The sequence below is a fragment of the Tamandua tetradactyla genome, chromosome 21, assembly GCF_023851605.1.
Source record: "Tamandua tetradactyla isolate mTamTet1 chromosome 21, mTamTet1.pri, whole genome shotgun sequence".
Lineage (NCBI taxonomy): Eukaryota > Metazoa > Chordata > Mammalia > Pilosa > Myrmecophagidae > Tamandua > Tamandua tetradactyla.
The window spans coordinates 9,186,328-9,207,277 of record NC_135347.1 but is presented as its reverse complement, the minus strand read 5'-3'; the positions used below and the strand labels follow the sequence as shown (position 1 = coordinate 9,207,277).

Here is a 20,950-nt window from a genome sequence, read left to right as displayed (position 1 = left end):
TAAAAGAAACAAATGGCACCAATGTGAAGAAAGTTAAAAAAAAAAAAAAACAGAACTTGTGGGATGAAAAGTACCCTTTGAAATATAAACTTAACTGAAGAGAAAACTGGAATATAGATCTGAGGAAATCACTGAGGAAAAAGATGGAAAATGCTAGAGAGACATTCAGATACACAAAGGACAATATGAGAGGAGGAAATAAAAAAGAAAAAACAGAAGGGAGATCATATAAAAGCAAGGAGTCATTACTGTATTAGCCATAGAGTACATATACATCAAGTGCTTAGAAAAGTGGCTTAAGAAGTTTTAGGTACTATTATTAATTCATCACGGGTGCTTAATTTTAGAACTGGAAGGTACTAAAGTGAAATTTAGAAGACTAAAGCCTAGAGAAATAAAATGCTCTGCGTCCCTGCATCAGTCTCTATTAATCAGCCAGGCCAGGACTAAAACTCAGATCTCTGAATATTTTTCGCTTACATTTCCTGATTTTGGTGTCATTATTTTATAGAAAATGCATTTTAGTACAAAATATTTATGTATTATGAGTGTGATGTAAAATATCATTAATTTATTTTTCACTGAAGTGCATTCAGTGATAACTTGGTCATCATTCGTCAGAAATTTATCAGTGCCATGTTTACTAAGCATTTGATTTAAACTCAATTACAGAAGATATGTTTCATTTCCTGGAAATATTAAAGGATATGCAAATAAGTTACTCTATTAAAAATGAGCATTCTCATAGGAAATTTACAAGGGCCCTATGTTTGGACATATGTGGCATTACTTTTAATTCTTATGATTTTAGTACCTGAGAATAATATTTCAAACTTATTTTTATTCACAAAATAAGTGTATATGCATATGCTAAATTCAAACATAAAATGGTTGAAATCATACATCTAAAGAAATCATGTTAAACTGATGCTAAAAAAGCATTGTCAAAATCAAGCACCCATTCCTAATAAAAATTCTCAGTAAACTAGGAATAAAGGATTACTTCCTATGAAAACAATTACAGCTAACATCATAGTTAATAATAAGAAACTATAGGTGCATTCCCCCTAAGGATGCCGTCTCTCACCAGTCTTTTTCAGTATCAAACTGACAATCTTAGCTAAGGCAAAGGAATAAAAGGTATAAAATTGGAAAGAAGAAATAATTGTCTTTATTCATAGATGACAGGATTGTCTAGGTAGAAAAATCACAAAAACTACAAGAAACTCTGGAACTAATATGTGGATATAGCATGATAGTAGAACAATATACATAAATCATTTGCTTTCCTATATGCCAGTAAGGAACAATTAGAATTTAAAAATTTTAAAAATTACTAGTTATAATACCACCGCAAAAAATGAAATACTGAGGCATAAATTTAACAAAACATAAAGGATGTGTATGTGGAAAAAATACAAAATTCTGATGAAAGAAATCAGAGATCTGAACAAATAGAGTGATAGTCCGTGTTCATATATTGTAAGACTCAGTAAGGTTAAGATGTCAGTTCTTTCCAACTTTATCTGTAGATTAAATACAATTGCAGTCAAAATCACAGCAAGATATTTTGTAAATGCCAACCAAGTGCTTCTAAAATTTATATGAAAATTCAGAGGACCTAGAATAGGCAACACAATATTGAAGAAGAAAATTGGGGGACTCACACTCCTCTTTTGAAGACTTAGTTCAAAGCTACAGTGATTAAGACAGTGATATTAATCAAAGGATAAATTCATAGATCAATAAACAGGATAGAGAACCCAGAAATAGACCTACACATGTTATTGTCACCTGATCTTTGATAAAGGCAGAAAAGCAATTCAATGGAGAAAGGATAGTCTTTTCAACAAGTGTTGCAACAGGTGTATATCAGTATATCAGAAAATGAACCTAGATAAGGCTTTATACCTTTCACAAAAATTAACTCAAAATCAATCACAGATCTACTTGTAAAATGCAAAACTTCTGGGAGAAAATGTAGTGCAAAAATATGGGTGGCCTTGAGTTTGGTGCTGAACTCCAGAAGTATGATCCATGAAAGTGAGAATTTAATACTTTTTAAAATTAACCTCATCTTAGTATTTGAGCAGAAAGAAAATGGGCCTATGAAAAGGTACCCAACAAAATTAGTTATTAGGGAGCAAACAGAAATCATAACCACTGTACACACCTGAGTGGCCAAAATTAAAAAGACTTGGGTATATCAAGTGATGGTGAAGATGTGGAGAAACTAGAACTCTCTTATGTTGCTCATAGATTTATGAAATGGTACAGTCACTTTGGAAACTGTTTAGCAATTTTTTTAAAAGTTAAACATGCACCCAGCATGACCCAGCAGTTTATACCCTTACATACATATCCAAGAGAAATGAAAATGTATGTCCCCAGAAAAATTTGCATATTTTATTCATAGTAGTCCAAAACTGGAAACCACACAAATTTACAATAACAAACTGTGGTATACTCGTGTAGTAGAATACAATTCAGCAATTAAAAAATATGAGCTACTGATACACAGGGCAACATGGGTTAATCTCTAAAGCATGTTGGAGAAAACAAGCCAGAAGCAAGAATTTATATTGCCTGATTTCATTTATATGAAGTTCAAGAACAGGCAAAACTAATCGAACCCAAATCAGAATAGTGGTTCTCTTGTAGGAAAGGATGATTAACTGCAAAGGAGTGTGAAGTAACTTTCTAGGATGATGAAAATATTCTATATTTGGTCTGAGTGATGGTTGCACATATGTATGTATCCATTTGTCAATAGTCCTCAAGCTGTACACTGAGATTTGTGTATTTAACTGTAAATTATGCCTCAGTGTGGTAAAATTCAAAACTTTTTTCTATAATTATTTTAATTAGATTCTAAAATAACAATTAACAAGTGTTATTGAACTTCATATGTGCCAGAACTGTATGTGCTTTGCATAATTAACTAATCATCACAAAAAACTTAATAGGTTGGTGGTATGTCTTTCATATCTTTACTTACCATGCTCAGTCTTTCATCCAGTTTCTAGAAGATAAAGAATATATTTATGTTGACTGTTTTAATTTATTTGCTAATTCTTTCATCTGTGTCACATCTGTACTCAGTTTCACCTGATAGAGTTTTTACAATTATGGCTTGTATTTCCCTGCTTCTTTGTATTCGTAATAATTTTTTATTAGATACCAAGGTATTCTACTTTTGTTTTCATGCTTCAGCCTAACTTCTCAGATCCCAATGTATTGCTTGCTACAACATAAAATATGCCCACAGGAGATGATCTGGGCCTGTCCTTGATCTCAGGCCTGCATTCTATGATTCCTATATTACCTCTTTATGATGAATGAGAGTCCCTGGGCTCTGTTCACTTTGCAGTTTCTGCATCTTTAACTCCAGCTAGATAAATATCCTATCATCCTCCTCTCCTTTCTGTATAAACTTTATATCATGCATCGGGATCTTAAGCTATGGATTGGACAGTAGAACTGTGCTCTAATGCCTATGATTTAAAAACTTCCAGTCCTTTGCAGAACAAAGCAAGGTGTGTATGGATAACTAAGATTGTCCTCTATACTTCCAGGAGCTTGGAGACTGGGAAGGAAGCCTGTATGTAACATTTAATACATTAAACATAATCCATATTCTCCTTCAAGTATATATCCTCCATCATCTATTTGCAACCTGTTTCTTCCAATAAAATCAACATTCTCCCCAACTGCTTTCTTCCATTAGCAGGGTAGGTCCCGTAACAGTTCATCTATTCATATTATAGGATTAGAACAGAATCCTGAGTTTATAAAATGTTCTTTTTCTCAGCACAACACCACCCACCCCCTCTTTTATTTTTCTCTTTGCCTATTTAAATAAGGTAATATGTATTTTTTTGGTCAGTCTTAGTTTGCTTTTCACTTTTGTGACAATATATTCTCTTATCTCAAATGACTAAGAGGCTGGATTTGTTTAATCAGCTTAGCTGTTGATTAGTATAGTGAACAGAGATGTTGATTAGTATAATTAATTGAACACTAGCTTAGGAGACAGTTAACAGAGGTTCCTAGCACTGGCTGTATTACGCTATCAGTTTGGAGATTTATGGGCCTCAGTTTCCTCACATGTTAAGCAGAGACCATAGATCTGGTCTGAGTTCCCTTCTAAAAATCTATGATGTTATGAATTACAATTAGCAATTGGAATGATGCCTGCAGAAGTTGAGAAGTAAAATTAATAACATATGTAGTGAATGCATACATTTTTATAATATCTAGAAAACCTTATGTTACTGGGATGTGAGATCAAAGACCCAACTTTGAAACTTTATTTTAAGAAATAGTAAGCTTTGGATGTGTGCAAGAAATATAGCTAATGATCGTTTTGGACAGTATTCCTAAATATATATGTATATATTTTTTGCATGGGCAGGCACTGGGAATTGAACCCGGGTCTCTGGCATGGCAGGCTAGAACTCTGCCTACTGAGCCACCATGGCCTGCCCCTAAATATTTTTTTCATTATCGACCCTCAAAGGAGCTGTTTTAGTAATTTTCTCACCTAACTCCCCCCCCATGATGGAATTTTAATACCAAGGATATATTTTATATCTATTTATGTATTACATATATATCTATGTTTTATACATAAAAACGCAAGATTTTTTTTTTTTTTTTGTCTCCCAAGAACCAGTTTTTGCTCCTCTTGGGGCAATATCATCCCCTTTGAGAGTGCGTAATTTAGGAGATCATTTTTCTATGGTACCAGAAATTTTTGTTCAGATAAAAATTAGGCATAAAAAAGGCCCAAGCTTATTTATAAGTTTGACAACCATTTCCATCTCGAGTATGCTGGAAGTGAACATCAAAGGTGACAAAGCATATGAGAGAATGACAAAAATTACAGTCATCACAGAAGATCTAGAGGCAGAGGGGCCTCAGTTTCTTCAAAGGAGTGGGTAAGAGATGGGGTGGAGTTAGAAAAAGTCATGCTTCACACCAGCTGGTTACTGCTTTCAGGTCAAGATGGACCAAGCCCAATGATCAGTGGGGCACTGTTAGATCTTCTCAGGATGTTGCCATCTATGGTGATAGAACTTGGCGGCAGTTTCAGGTTTATTTCCATGTTCTTCTGGTCCATGTCAGTGTTAAGGAAGAAGCCACTGCTTAGCTTGAAGTTCTTAAGACTTTCAGGTTCCCACTTATAATGCAAAGGGGAATTTATCTCATGTTGCTCCAAATCCTCTTCCTTTCTCTCTCTCAGCCTTAACAACCCCAGCTGAGCCTTTCTAGTCAAAACAACCAGGCCTATAGGTTAAAAAAAAAAAATTATTCTTCCAATATATGAACAGCCTGAACATTCCCATTATAATAATTTTCAAATGTACAATTCAGTCATGTTAGTTATGTTGACAGTGCTACCAACACCACTATCTATTAAGAAACTTCCCATCACCCCAAACAGAAACTCTGCCAATTAAATATTTATTCCCCATTCTCCACCTTTACCCCTCACCCTAATAACCTGTACTCTAATTTCTAACTGAATTAGCATATTACTATTCTTTCATATAAATGAAATTGTACAATATTTTATCTTGTCTGGCTTTTTTCACTCAACATGGTATCTTCAGGGTTCATCCATGTTGTAGCATCTATCATAACTTTATTCTTCTTTACAGTTAAAGGATATTCCATTCAATGGATATACCACATTTTGTTTATATTTCCACTGATAGACACTTGAGTTTCTTTCACCTTTTTCCATCATGAATAATGCTACTATGAACATCAGTTCTTTGGGGTATATGCCTACAAGTGAGATTACTAAATCATATGGTAATTCTATCTTTAACTTTCTGAGAAACTGCCAGTGTTTTCCACAGTGACTATTCCATTTTACATTCCCACCAAAAGTGATCAAGTATCCCTATTTCTCTGCTCCTCTCCAACATTTATGTTCCCCTTTTTTTATATAGTAGCCATTCTAGTGGGTGAAAATGTTGTCTCATTGTGGTTATGTTACATTTCCCTAATGATTAATCATCCATGAGGATTTTTGCATGTACTTATTGGCTATTTGTATATCTTCTTTGAAGAAATACCTGTTCAAGTCCTTTGCCCATTTTTAATTGGGTTGTTTATCTTTGTGTTGTTGAATTGTAGCAGTTCTTTATAGATTGTAGATATTAAGCCCTTTTCAGATAAATGGTTTCCAAATATTTTCTTCCATTCTGTAGGTTGTCTTTTCACTTTCTTGATAATGTTCTTTGACGAACAAAGCTTTTAATTTGGATGAAGTCCCTTTTTTTTGAAGCCCTGCTAGTGGTGTAAGGTCTCAGAATCCATTGCCAGGTACAAGGGTCTGGAGATAGTTGCCTATGTTTTCTTCTAGAAATCTTATAGTTTTAACTCTTATTTAGGCCTTCCATCCATTTTGAGTTAATTTTCGTATATGGATATTCAGTTTTTGCATGTGGATGTCCAGTTTCTACAGCACCATTTGTTGAAGACATCAATTTTTCCCCATTGAGTAGACTTGGCTCCCTAGTTAAGTATCAATTGGCCATAGATGTGAGGAGTTGTTTCTGAACTCTCGATTCTCTCAGTTGGTCTCTGTCTCTGTCCTTGTGTCAGTACCACATTGTTTTGAATACTGTAGATTTGTAGTAAATTTTGAAATCTGAAAGCACTTTTTTTACCCCAAGATAATTTTGGCTATTTGGGGCTGTTACCCTTCGATATGAATTTGTTGATTGTTTTTTCCGTTTCTGAGAAGAAAGCTTTTGGAATTTTGATTGAAATTGTATTAAATCTGTAAATCGATTTGAGTAGTGTGCCACTTTGAAGATAATATGTACCCCAGAAAAGCCAGCCATATTTCAATCCTGATTCAATCTTGTGAGAGCAGCCACTGCTTTTAATACTGATAACGTCGTATATAGAAGTTTTTGATTAGATATCTCCATGGAGATGTGGCTACCCAGTTGTGGGTGTGGTCTTTTGATTAGATGGAAATGTGACTCTACCCATTCCAAGTAGGTCTTGATTATTTTACTGGAATCTTTTAAAAGAGGAGATGTTTTATACAGAGACCCAGAAAAAAACAGAAGCCTCAGAACCGACAGAAACTTCACAGAAGAGCTGACACAGATGTGGACATGTGGAGAACAGAGACACAGATGTTTGGAGATGCTTGGAGCCCAGCATTTTTTTATTGTACTTTTGCATTAATTTCACTAGTATTGTTGAAGATTTTGCATCTATATTCATAAGGCCATATTTATTTGGAATTTTCCTCACTTGTGATATCTTCCTCAGGCTCTGTAGTAGGATGATACTGACCTCATAGAATGACTTAGGAAGTATTCCCTCTTATTTTTGGAAGAGTTTAAGCAGGAATGGTGTTAATTCTTCACCAAGGAAGCTATCTGGTCCTGGGCTCTCTTTTTTTGGGAGTTTTTAAATTATTGATTGTTTTAGTTTGCTAGGCTGCTGAAAGCAGATACCATGAAATGGGTTGGCTTTCAATAATGGGAATTTGTTAGCTTATGATTTTGTGGCTGAGAAAAATGTCCCAATCAAGGCATCATCAAGGTGATACTTTCTTCCAAAAGAATGACTTCCAGTGATCCTTGACCTCACTGCCACATGGCAAGGCACATGGTGGTATCTGCTGGTATTTTAGTTTGTTAAAGCTGCCGGAATGCAATATACCAGAAATGGAATGACTAGTAGAAAGGAAATTTATTAAGTTGCAGGTTTATAGTTCTAAGGCCAGAAAAATGTTGAAACTAAGGCATCCAGGAAAAGATAACTTGACTCAAAAAAGGCCAATGTCTGTCATCATCTGTATCTGAGGTTTCTCCAAAATATTTTTCCTTTTAAAGGACTCTAGTAAATTCATTAAGACCCACCTTGAATGGGAAGGCACATGGTAGGTGTCTGCTAGTCCTTGTTCCTGGTTCCATTGCTTCCAGCTTCTGATATCAGTGGTTTTCTCTGTAAATACTGGGCCTTCACTTAGCTTCTCTGGGACACAGTTCTGAGTTCTAGCTTGCTTAGCATCTTGTGGGAGGCGCATGGCAACATCTGTTGGGCTCTGCCCATGTCTAAGCATCTACTCTCTCTGTTGGCACTCCAGACATCTATGTCTCCGTCAGCTCTGAAGCATCTGTTCTCCTACCATCTGTATCTGAGGTTTCTCCAAAATATTTTTCCTTTTAAAGGACTCTAGTAAATTCATTAAGACCCACCTTGAATGGGTAGAGTCATATCTTCATCTAATCAAAAAGCCACACCCACAACTGGGTGTGTCACATTTCTGTGGAAACAATCCAGTCAAAGTTTCCCATCCAAAATAATAGGTCTGGTCCCACAAGATTGGATCAGGATTAAAACATTGCTTTTCTGGAGAATAGCTTTAAACCAGCACAACTGGTATCTCCTTCTCTTCTAGGTTCTTTTGTTTTCAGCTTCTTCCATGGTTTTCTCTATATATTCATCCCATTTATAAAGGACTCCAGTAAGAGGATTAAGACCCATTCTCAATGAGTTGGGTCACAGCTTAACTGAAGTAGCCTCATCAAAAGATCCATACCCACAGGAACAGATTATCTTTAAGAACATGCTTTTCTGGGGTACATACAGTTCCAAACCACCACCCTGAATTGAATTAATCTCTTTTCTTGGTATTGGTATATTGATAGCTTCTTTTTCTTTTTGAGTCAGTACAGGTTGGTTGTTTGCTTTTAGGAATTTGTTCATTTCATCAAGATTATTTAATTTATCGGCATACCATTATTCATAGCATCTTGTTGTAAACCTTTTTATTTTTGTGAGGGCAGTAGTAATGTCCTCCTTTCATTTTTCAGTTTTTTCCAATGAGTAGCTAATGGTTTGTTGATTTATTGATCTTTTCAAAGAATTAGCTTTTTGTTTTGTTGATCCTGTTTTTTCTTATTTTCTATTTCATTTATCTCCACTCTAATCTTTGTTATTTCCTTCCTTTTACTAACTTGGGTTTAGTTTGCTCTTCTTTTTCTAGTTCTTCCAGATGCAAGATTATGTCTCTGAATTGAGATCTTTTTTTTTTTCAGTTTATGCTATACATTTCCCTTTCTGCATTTCATTTGCCATGTCCCATAAGTTTTGCTACATTGATTGTATTTTCATTTTCCTTCTTGTCAAGATATTTGTTTTGGACAGATGAGGACAGTTCCATCCACTCCATTCCATTTTATTTATTTATTTGAAAAATTGTGGGGTTTAATCATGCATAAAATATGGGATTGTTATATACCACTCTGTTATTAAACAGCTTGCACTGATACATTTGGTGGAACATTTAGTATAACTGATGAAAGCACATTTTTATAATTTACTATCAACCATATTAGGTCACTGTTTGTGTTGTGCAGTTCCATGGAATTAAGAAAAAAAAAGTTATTCTAGTATATGCAGCCTAAAATTTCCCCTTTGAACCACATTCAAATATATAATTCAGTGATGTTAATTACATTCACAGTGTGGTGCTACCATAACCATCATCCATAACCAAATCTTTTCCATGGCCCAAATAAAAACTGTACATTTTAAGCCTTAAGTCACTGTTCCCTACTTCATCCCCATCTGGTAACCAGTAGTCTACATTTTGATTCTATGAATTTTCTTACTCTAATTATTTCATGTTCGTGAGAACACACACTATTTGTTGTTAGTGCTTGGCTTATTTTACTCAACATGATGCCTTTTAAGGTTCATCTATGTTGTGTCATGTTTCAGAACTTCATTCCTTATTACAGCTGAATATTAGATGTATAGTTCTGAAACAGTCTCTCCCATTATGTTGGTTGTTGGTTTTACTTTCATAATAAAGACCTTTGCACAAAAGTTTTTAATTTTGATGAGGTCCTATTTATCTTTTTTCTTTTGTTGGTATGTATTGGATATTAAGTCTAAGAAACCGTTGCCTAACACAAGGTCCTGAAGATGCTTCCCTAAAGTTTTCTTCTAAGAGTTTTATAGTACTAACTCTATACCTTAAGTTTTTGATCCATTTTGGGTTGATTTTATGTAGGATGTGAGATAGGGGTCTACTTTAAGTCTTTGCAAATGCAAATACATTTTTCCCAACACCACTTGTTGAAGAAACGATTCCATCCCAATTGAGTATACTGTGCCCCCTTGTTAAAAATAAGTTGACCGTAAATGGGAAGGTTAATTTTTGAGCTCTCTATTTGATTCCATTGGTCTATATGTCTGTCCTTGTGCCAGTACTATTCTATTTTGATTACTGTGACTTTGTAGTAAGTTTTAAGATCAGGAAGTGTGTTTCCCAATTTCCTTCTTCTTTTTCAAGATGGCTTTGGCTATTTGGGACTCCTTATCCTTCCATATAAATTTGATGATTGGCTTTTCCATTTCTTCAAAGGAGTCTTGGGATTTTGCTGAATTAGTTCATTGCTTTGGGTAGAAATGACATCTTAACAATATCTTGTCTTGCAGTCCATGAACACAGAATGTTCTTCCATTTATTTGTCTTCTTTAGCAGTGTTTTGTAATTTTCTGTGTACAAATCTTCTTTTTCCTTGATTAGATTTATTCCCAGATATTTGATTCTTTAATAACTATTGTAAATGGAATTTTTTTTTATTTCTTCTTCCCATTGTTCATTACTGGGGTATAAAAACACTACTGGTTATGGGGTGTTGATCTTGAACTCCACCGCTTTGCTAAATTCATTTATTAGCTTTGTTATGGATAAGAGGTTTCTTAATTTCCCTTATGTTTTCTTCTTTAACCATCTAATTGTATATTAATTTAATTTAATTTATGATTTAATTTAATTTCTACATAATTGTGTACTTTCCAGTTCTAACCCTATTACTGATTTCTGGCATTGTGGTTGAATGAGATATGTGTCATTATTTCAGTGTATTTAAATTTATTTACACTTTTTTTTGATCTCACAATCTCTACTAGAGAATGACCCATTTGACTAGAGAATAACATATATTCTTCTGCCGTTAGGTGAAGTGTTCCATGTATGTCTGTTCGGGTTGGTTGGTTCATAGTTTTGTCCAAGTCTTCTATTTTGTTACTGATCTTCTGTCTTGATGTATATATAATCCATTGAATTGAATTTTCCTACTATTAAATGAATTATCCATTAATGTAGGGCCATTTATTTCTTCCTTAAAGTCTGTCAGTATTTGGTTCATATATTTTGGAGCTCTGCTGTTAGGTACATGTATGTTTCTAATTGTTACATCTTCTTGTTGAATTGACCATTTTATCAGATATACTGTCCTCTTTTGTCCTTTGTAACATTTTTTACTTAACGTGTATTTTATCTGATATTAGTATACCTTCCCCGCTTTCCTTTGGTTCCTCTTTGCATGCAATATGTTTTTACATTGTTTGCCTTTCAGCCTACTTTGTCTTTGAATTTGAGGTGTCTCTTGGGTTTTACTCTTTTATCCATTCAACCGTTCTTCTGCCTTTCCACTGGATGTTTAATCTATTTACATTTCAAGTAACTACAGCTAAAGCTGTACTCTCTTTTGCCATTTTTCTATTTGGTTTTTGTAAATATTATCCCTTTTCTGGCCCTCACTTCTTCTGTTACTTTGTAATTTTCTATTTATTTGATCTTTTGTAGTGAAACATTTTGAGTCCCTTCTATATATGTTTTTCAGATGTGTCCTTTGTGATGACCATGAAGCTTAAATTTAACCTCCTAACTCTATAGCAGTCTTATTTGATTTGATGCCAACTTAATTTCAATAACATACACAGTGTATGTTGTTATACAGCTCTGTCCCCCCACCACCTTTTTGTTTTTGACACAAATTATATCTTTATATGTTGTGCATCCAAAACCATAGATTTAACATTACTATTTTGCATTTATCTTGTAACAAGTAAAAAAGGAATTACATCCCAGACTTCTCTTGCTGCCTCATTCTGGAACTTAGGAGCACAACTGGAAGCCCAAGCTGCGGAGAGGGTATAGTACTCAGGCTGCCTAGTGTGTGAACTATCTGTCACTGCTGTCCATGCAATATGCTGGAGCTCCAGAACAGCTGAATGTCATTGCTCACCACTTCCTGGGCTGGATCACAGTGCTGCCTTTCCTTATGAAGAAGGCACAAACTTGGATTATCACTTGGATTTATCTTCAACTGCTCCTAATTAATCCTGTCGTCAGGACCAAAGAGATCTGCAGGAATCATGTGACCAATGATGTGAAAGATCTTCCTAAAGACTACCTGATAACCCTCAACTATGTCCTAGGGATGGATGTCTTGCCTAAATCATTGATGGATAAGTGTGATGGTACAACAATTGACAGCATGAGTGAGCTTCTGAACAAGTTTTCAGAAGGCCTGAGTAATTATTCTATAATAGACAAACTGGTGAATATAGTGGGTGACCTTGTGGAGTGCATGGAAGACCCCTCACCTAAAGAATGTTAAAAAGCCACCTAAAAACACAGAACACAGGCAGTTTACTCTGGAATGCTTTAGAATTTTTAATAGCTCCGTTGATGCCATCAAGGATTTTATGGTGGCATCTGAAACTAGCGAATGTGTGCTTTCTTTGACATTAAGTCCTGAGAAAGATTCTAGCATCAGTGTCACAAAACCATTTATGTTACCCCCTGTTGCAGCCAGTTCCCTTAAGAATGACAGCAGTAGCAGTAAAAGGAATGCCTCAGATTCCATTGGAGACTCCAACCTATAGTGGACAGCCATGGCATTGCTAGTATTTCTTTACTTTTGCAATTGGGTTTGCTTTTAGAGCCTTATACTAGAAGAAGAAACAACCAAATCTTGCAAGGGCAGTTGAAAAAATACAGGTTAATGAAGAAGATAATGAGAAAGAAAAAAAAATAATAAGCAAGAAAAAGAGAGTTTCAAGAAGTATAATTGTGGTGTGTACCAACACTGTTGCTTTTATACATTGGCAGGTAACAGTTCATGTTTGCTTCATAAATGAAGTAGCTTTGAACAAATTCATATTCTGTCTGAAGTGACAGACTGCATCTTTATCTGTTCTACCAATGGGATGATTCAGAAATTGGAACAAAGTGTTTTATTATGAAACTGGCACTGAATTAATCATCTATAAAGAATAACTTGCATGGAACAAGACTCTTCAATTTTAAAGACATGGGAGATTTGTCATCTCATTTAGAACTTGCACCTGATATTGAGAAAGAGAGACCATGTCCCACATTGGACTGCACCATCTGCATGCCTCCAGAAATGCCTAATTACCAAAAATAGCTTTATTTTTTCAGTTACAACTAGCAACAGATGGTTATCCTGGTCTCTGCAGGTACAATTCAGCTGAGATAATAGGAAGTAAAAGTTCTTCTCAAAGTTTTTTCTTAAAAACCAAAAACTCATTGTGCAGTATAGAAAGCAGTAAAACGAAATGATTGGAGTAGGCAATATATCAGCTTTATAGATTGCCTGATTACATGATACGGGTTTGATCTTGATGTGTTCCTGATGGAAACCATAACCATATCCCAGTAGACAAAAAGACATGATCATGTTGGGGAACCAGTACTGGATTAGAACAGAGATGCCTTTGCAGAGTGGTTACTCTCCAAAAAACTTAACCTACGAAGAAGTTATAAACTCTGAACAGCAGGACAGTCTGCCAAAAAGGGCATATGGCACCCTTGGTGAAGTCTTCCCTTTTCCCTTGACTGTGATAGGGTATATAGATTGTGTTTGCAAAGAAATTATAAAATATCTGTATTCTAAAATATCACAGAATCAGGTAAAGGAACTTTGGAGAAATTGCTGAATGTATGACTTTCCCAGTTGCTCCATGAGAGAGAATAGAAATAAATTATAATATTTAGTATGAAGGTTAGAGAACCAAGCTTACATGCTAAAAATAGGTATTTAAAACTAAGTCTCTTGGCTTTTACAAAAAATGCAAGTAATCTGGAAATATTAGTTATTTATAGTATAATCACCATTATCTGTTTAAAGGATCTATATTTAAAACCAGGCACTATGTTTTCATTTAAGTTTATGACTTAAAATATAAAAAGAAGCTTTATGTAGACATGCATGTCAGTTTGCTGTTTAAAATATATGACAGCATTTGTCATATTTAGAGCGAAGTTGGCAGAAATTCCCAAAATGGACATTGTGCTTTTAAACAATAACTTATAAGATGTGGTATGAATTTTCCTTGCCAATTTTTTTTTTTTGTATAGAAAAGAATCATCTGATTAAAGTCAAGGATTGATTTCCTATCTTTCGTTTTGATGAGGTTCCTCTTTTAACGACATGAACATATAAATAAAGGAATCCAAAGCTCCCCATTCTAAAAAAAAAAAAGTTACATCCCCAAAATATAATACAGTGATAATGGTATCACTGTTTTATATTTAAATTTTTCTATGTCATTTCCTTCATGAGAGATCTTTATTTCTTTATGCCACTGATCTACTGTTCTATGTGCTTTTCTTTCAGTCTGATGAACCCCAGTTGTCATTGCCTGTAGAGCTGGTCTAGAACTTATGAACTCCTTCAGCTTCTGTTTATTTGGGAATAAATGTCTTAATCTCTCCCTTATTTTTGAAGGACAGTTTACTGTATACACCATTCTTTGTTGGCAGTCATTTTCGTATAGCCCTCAAGATATTTTATCCCACTGCCTTCTTTCTTGCATGACTTCTGATAAGAAATCAGCCTTGAATCTTTTTGGGGTCCCTTGTACATGACACATTGCTTTTCTCTTGTGCTTTTGGGATTCTCTCTTTGTCTTTGTCATTCAGTAGTTTAATTTTAAGGTATCTGGGCAGGGATCTCTTGGAGTTTATCCTGTTTGTGATTCATTGTGGTTCTTGTATGTGTACATTATTATCTCATTAAATTTGGGGGGTTTTCTGCCATTATTCCTCTGATATCCCCTTTGCCCCTTTCTCTCCCTGTTCTCCTTCTGGGAATTCCATAATGCATATATTTGTCCACTCTGTGGGTGTGACAGGTCTTTTAGATTCTGTTTACTTTTTTAATTCTTTTTTCTTTCTGCTCTTCACCCTAAATCATTTCAGTTTTCTTGTCTTGTCTTTGAATTCACTGATTCTTCTGCCAGCTGCAATGTGTTCTTGAATCCCTCTGGAGAACTTTTTACTTAAGTTTCTTCAACCCTGGTATTTCTGTTTGATTCCTTATGTAAAAATTTCTCTTTTCTGAGACTGATTGTGTTCATATGTTGCTTTTCTCATATCCTTAATTCTTACTCTGTGATTTCCTTAGTTCTTTGAGCATGTTGAAAATCATTTTTTTGTTTCTTTATTTCTTTTCATATGGGTGGGCACCGGGAATCGAACCCGGGTCTCCAGCATGGCAGACAAGAACTCTGCCACTGAGCCACCATTGCCTGCCCAAAGATCATTTTTTAATAGTCTTTTTAAGGTATGTCCAAAGTTTTGTTTTCTTCATTGATCATTTCTGATGTTTTATCTTGTTCCTTCAGATGGGTTATCATTTCTTCTTTCTTTATTTTGTCCTCCTTTAGTGTACATTAGTAATATTTTAATGTGTTAACTTTGGAATTTAGTCTCTGAGCTGTCTCTGTTCCTTAAATTTGTATAGCTAGTGATATGATGGATTTTCTTGAGTTCTGGGAGCTAACGAAAAGAAACAAACTAATATGAAAAACACATAGTACTCTTTGCAAATTGGCTCTGCTTTGGCAGATGCTTCCCTTTCTTAGAGCTTAGCTCCCCTACCAAGAAAATCAGCCCAAAAGTAAAGTGAAAGGTCCTCTCTGGTCTTTTCTAAGCATGTTTCTTGTCTTGCATATGTGCTTATGGCCTTAAGAATTCCCCTGCTTTCAGGGATTTGAATTGTCCCTCTTCCCTCTACTAAATAAACTTTCTCCCACTGCTGGATGCTAAATTTTATGTCTTAAATTTGACAGTTCTTTCTCCCAGGCCTCTTTGATTTTATTGTTTCTTACATTGATTAATTGTTTACAGGCTGCTTCTATGTGCAGGGTATGTTCTGGATGGAGAGTCAGAGAATTGTGTCCTGATTTAGTCTTTCACAAGCCCCAGTATGCACATAGGAGTTACTCTGCTCCCACTAGAATGTGACTGGGGACTCACACTGAAAACACAGGCTAGTTCCACATGGAGCTGGAAAGGTAGGGGAGGTCTGGTGAGGGGTGGGAAAGCACTCCAAGCTTTTCCTGTCATTTTCTTGATCCAGTGCTTGATGTGTGACCAGTTTTGTTCCACTACTGAGCCAAAATCCTTCTGAGTATCCAGTGCCTTGTGAATTATGAGGCTTTCCACTTTGGCTGGTGGGAGCTGGAACTTGGCTCAACCTAGGTACCCTCTCCTTAGCTACAAACTCTTTTTATGCACTAAGCTGAGGCAGTCTACCAGATTTACTCATTTTCTTTACCATTTCTTAGAAATCGTTCCTTCATTGCCAGATTCTCAGTGTCTCAAACCATTGGTTCCTAGATTTTGTTTGGTTTTTTAATTGTTTCCAGTAAAAGGGTGAATCTATCATATTTTTCCACTTTGGGCAGAAGTAGGACATTTCTTTCTTATAGTGTTAAATGTTTTGTTTTGTTTCTTTGTTTTATTTATTTGTTTTTCTTTCAGCTTTTACCTGTCATGATAGTGGAGCCACAGTTTTAGCCTATGCTCCAAAACATCAGCTACTGGTATCAGGTGGCAGAAAAGGCTTTACATGTGTATTTGACCTTTGCCAACGACAACAGAGGCAGCTTTTCCAGAGCCATGATTCTCCAGTTAAAGCCATTGCAATTGACCCAACTGAAGAGTACTTTGTTACAGGATCTGCTGAAGGCAGTATAAAGGTAAACAAAGTGGTACCTCAGTATCTATAAAATGAAAAAAATTTTTCAGAAACCTGAGGTCTTTAATCATATTGATGATATCAATTTAATTAAATAATGGTAATCTTAACTCCTTTATATTCAACTATGTTAATTGCTACTAGGTAAATCGTAAGATAAATGAAACAGTATATATGCTTTAGAACTTTTCTATTTGATTTGGTTTTAAATATGCTTAAGTAATACAACCAAAAGAACAAACTTTTTCATTTACTGAATTCAGTTTTCAAGTGAACTGACTTTCAGTTTTTAGGTACTAAGAAAGGACCCAAGAATTAAAAAATGTCACTATCTAGAATCTAGTGTCTTAGAACACATGAACTTAAGCATAGTGACCATATTTTGTACCAATAAATTGATCTTCTCTATTGGAACCAAGCGAACTGTTTTCCTAATTTCTAGCCTGAAAAAAAACAACTAGACTTGTAGAATTTTTACAAAGCTTTTCTTAAAATGAAATATATATGTGAGCCTCCATATAGAATTATTTTCCTTAAATTCAAGGTTGATTTCTTATTTGTACTGCCTATCTTTTAGAGTAAGTCATACTGTTTTAGTTTACGTCTTTAAATTACTTTGTAACTGTGAATCTGAGATTTATTGTTTAGTCAAGTAAAAAACAATTTGAATGTATGCCATGTAGTACTCAGAAGTCATAATTTTAAAAATTCATATCCGTTATAGGTATGAATTAATGAATTTCTTAGATTGCAGAAAGAAAGGTTAAAAAAAAGAAATATGATCTCAAAAAAATCAGAATTGATTTCCCTGGATATCTTAAGCATTTAGGTCTTTCACATAAGTGAAGATACTTTTAATTTCTTTAGAAACAGACACACTTATTTTGGTAATTAAGGGTTGCAAATAGAAGGTATTAGTAAATAAAGTATTCTAAAGTTGTAAAATTGACTGTGTCTTCTAGGTAAAGGTTAGCCTCATTGAACTAAGGGCCTCCCCACATCAGGGTCTTCTCCCTTTCCTCAGTTGCGTATTTTAATATTATGGAGAAGAGGTTATACTCACTGTCCAACTTCACAGCAAAAGCATGGCTAAGAAATATGAAACCTGCATTATAGTCCCAACAATATTATAAGTTTTTGTATTATACAAGTCAGCTCTTTGAATGTTAGTTTTTTCATTTTGAATGCAGCGTTCCTCTCTGAGTGCATGACTTTTAAGAATTTAATAATATAAAAGCAATTTGAAAATTTGCCGAGTCCTGCACAGAATTAAGGTGCTGTGATTTTTAGTCCTGCACAGGTTCTATTCCATCTTTGTTTTTGAAATTCTTTATCAGGAAGGCAGGTTAAAAATTTTCATTTGGATTCTTAAACTAATCATCAATACTAATTTTCATTTTGTTCTTAATATCTTTTAGATTTGGAGTCTCTCTACCTTTAGTCTTCTCCACACTTTTATCAACGAACATGCTCGGCAGTCCATTTTCAGGAATATTGGAACTGGAGTGATGCAAATTGAGACAGGACCATTAAATCACATTTTCTCTTGTGGAGCTGATGGAACAATGAAAATGAGAATATTGCCGGATCAGTTTAGCCCATTAAATGAAGTGTTGAAAAATGATGTGAAATTTATGCTCTGACATTTTGACAATAAGATGTATAATTTATCTCATGAAAGTGGCCAACAGATATGTTTAGCTCACTCCTTTGTCAGTGCCACAGACAAGCTAATGCTTTCTTGATTTCATATTTATTTTATGGAGCTTTGCCCTTAATGCACTGATGCCTTAAAACTTAACAAGGTCATTCAGAATTAGATTATAATGCCTAAACTAGAATGCATAAGTAATGCTATAATAATACATGTTTATAGTATGTTATAGTGAGTATGTCAGTGTTAAAGGAGTTTTTTTTTTAATTGCTGGTAAATTCTTTGGCAGATATCTCTGCATGAATTTATTTCACAGTAAAAATACCCTTATGTGCAGGCTGTTGCACATAATAGTCATCACTGAATTCACCACACACTTCCTTTGTCAAAGTTATACATCCCAAAGTCCCCTCCGTAATTAATGATAGAGTGATATTTGGATAAAAATCAAAAACATTTTGAGCATCTCCATTAGAGCTGACATTGAGCTAAAGTGATAAATAAACCAAATGGCTAATTAACATAAAGTTTTCATTACTCTCCTTTTTGGAGCCCAATTTGTGTGTATGTATACATATGTGTGTGAATATGTATGTATATATGTATGTATGCACATCCTGTGTGGACTTAGTTTGTATATGTATGTATAGAAGATATAACAAAACTTTTCATGTGTTTTTGTGCCATAACAATTACTGCCACCAGAGTAATAACTTTTTTTGCAACTTTTTAAATTGGTTTTTTTTGAACCCCCATCCTAATTCACAAATTAATTTCAGAAAAACTTCCAGGATTATTATTTTAAATGTTACATTGAATCAGGTGTCTTAGAAGGCAATAAAGATTCTATGTCATACATTTTAAGGCCTTTAAAAGTAAGTTTGTGAATTTTTCAAAGGATTTTTGAGCATCAAACAAACATTTTACTCAAATTTTATTTTATGTAATTTCTTATTATTTAGTACTTTTACTCTAAAAATTCTGACACAAATGTGAAAACTGAAAGCAAATTAAATAGATTGTATTTACAGATATATACTACCCAGCATATCTACCATGAGTAGAAAATCAACTGAACGTTAGATTTTATTTTTTTGCCAAAATATTATTTCATTTAAAATGTGACCAAAATATTTAAATGCACAATGCTTTTAACTTAGATATGCTAACACTATTTCTGTCCGTTTTGTGCTGTACCTTTTCTGATTCAGAATTATACAAATCTTGATAAATATTTTATTTTAACCAATGAGGCTGGAGGCAGATAGGACGAAGTGTTTAACTGACAGTTATTTACTATTTAGCTTAAATATATTTTGTTTAATAGGAACTACAAAATTACATTTTGTAATTTTGAACAACTGTCTTGGAAATTAAAGAGTCAAAGAAAAGAAATGAAGGGCTTGTAAAATGAATTTTATAATATACTCAGGATGCTTTTATCTTAAAAGTATATTGTTAAAGATTTTGTAAATTGTATTTCATAATTTTAAGTGTATTGAGCAGGTTGCAGTGGAAACACTGTCATTATATAGAGAGTTTATATATACATAATAACCTGTACCTATAAATTGTGCAATAACAATATGTGACTATTTTGCCATGGAGAAATCTGTGATAGCATTGAGAACAATACTATTGTTTTATGTAGCTAAGTGTGTTATTTTTTAGTAATTTCTTCACAAATCGAGATTTAAAAGGCTTTAAACACTTTTAAGGAGATAGAAAATTTAACGTTAAGCTTATGGGGAAAAAGGTATTGTGTAGGAGCAGCTGGGAATTTTAATTGAGGGATTATATGAGTAACCATAAATTATGTAAACCCATATGTATTTACATACAGAGTCATCATATTTTAAATAAACAATTGTGCAGTGACCTTTTTTAGCATGCTATTGTTTTAAGTATTGTTTATGCTACTTTAGTTGACTGTATGTATATATATGTGTATATACATATATAATGACTTAAAAATGGAGAATATTGCATTTGTATTTGGTTAATGTATGAAAGATTGAATGACTTCTGGAATCTTCTTAATAGGTGATCATTATTCAGATAAGGTGGGAATAAAATAGTTGGACTATAATATATGAGTTTAAAATGACATTTTTGTAAAATTGTATTCACAGTAATAGAGTGGATACATCAAAATACAAGTTGATTGTGCATGAATTGATAATATGACTTTATAATGCTCTAAGAATTCATAACATTACAAGTCTCATTTTCTGAAATGCAGAATTTCAGAATTCCAATGAAATGTTGGAGCAGTCACCTCTATCTTCCTTGCTTGTTCTCACCCAAATTCCTTTTCTTTTTTCTTTTTTAATGACGGAAGCTTTGCGCGTTGGTCTCAGTCACATTTAAAGAAAGACTTAATACAACCTGAGGGTGGGATTGATCTTTTTAAAAATATCTCTATATTCTTTCATTGTGGTAG

The 20,950-nt window shown here is 34.1% G+C and overlaps 1 protein-coding gene and 1 pseudogene across 6 annotated transcripts in view; both read left to right on the top strand.

Moving 5' to 3' along the window:
• The window catches only part of DMXL1 (Dmx like 1), a 232,644-nt gene extending 212,258 nt beyond the window's left edge, over positions 1-20,386 (top strand). For all 6 annotated transcript variants that reach the window (XM_077138868.1, XM_077138867.1, XM_077138866.1 and 3 more), the window contains 2 exons: positions 16,637-16,854; positions 18,272-20,386. In XM_077138868.1, the coding sequence (XP_076994983.1) occupies positions 16,637-16,854; positions 18,272-18,496 (443 nt within the window). In that variant the 3' untranslated portion in view covers positions 18,497-20,386. The remainder of the gene's footprint in view (positions 1-16,636; positions 16,855-18,271) is intronic.
• Positions 13-16,586, top strand: LOC143665454 (kit ligand pseudogene; annotated as a pseudogene).
• Positions 20,387-20,950: the final 564 nt, after the last annotated feature.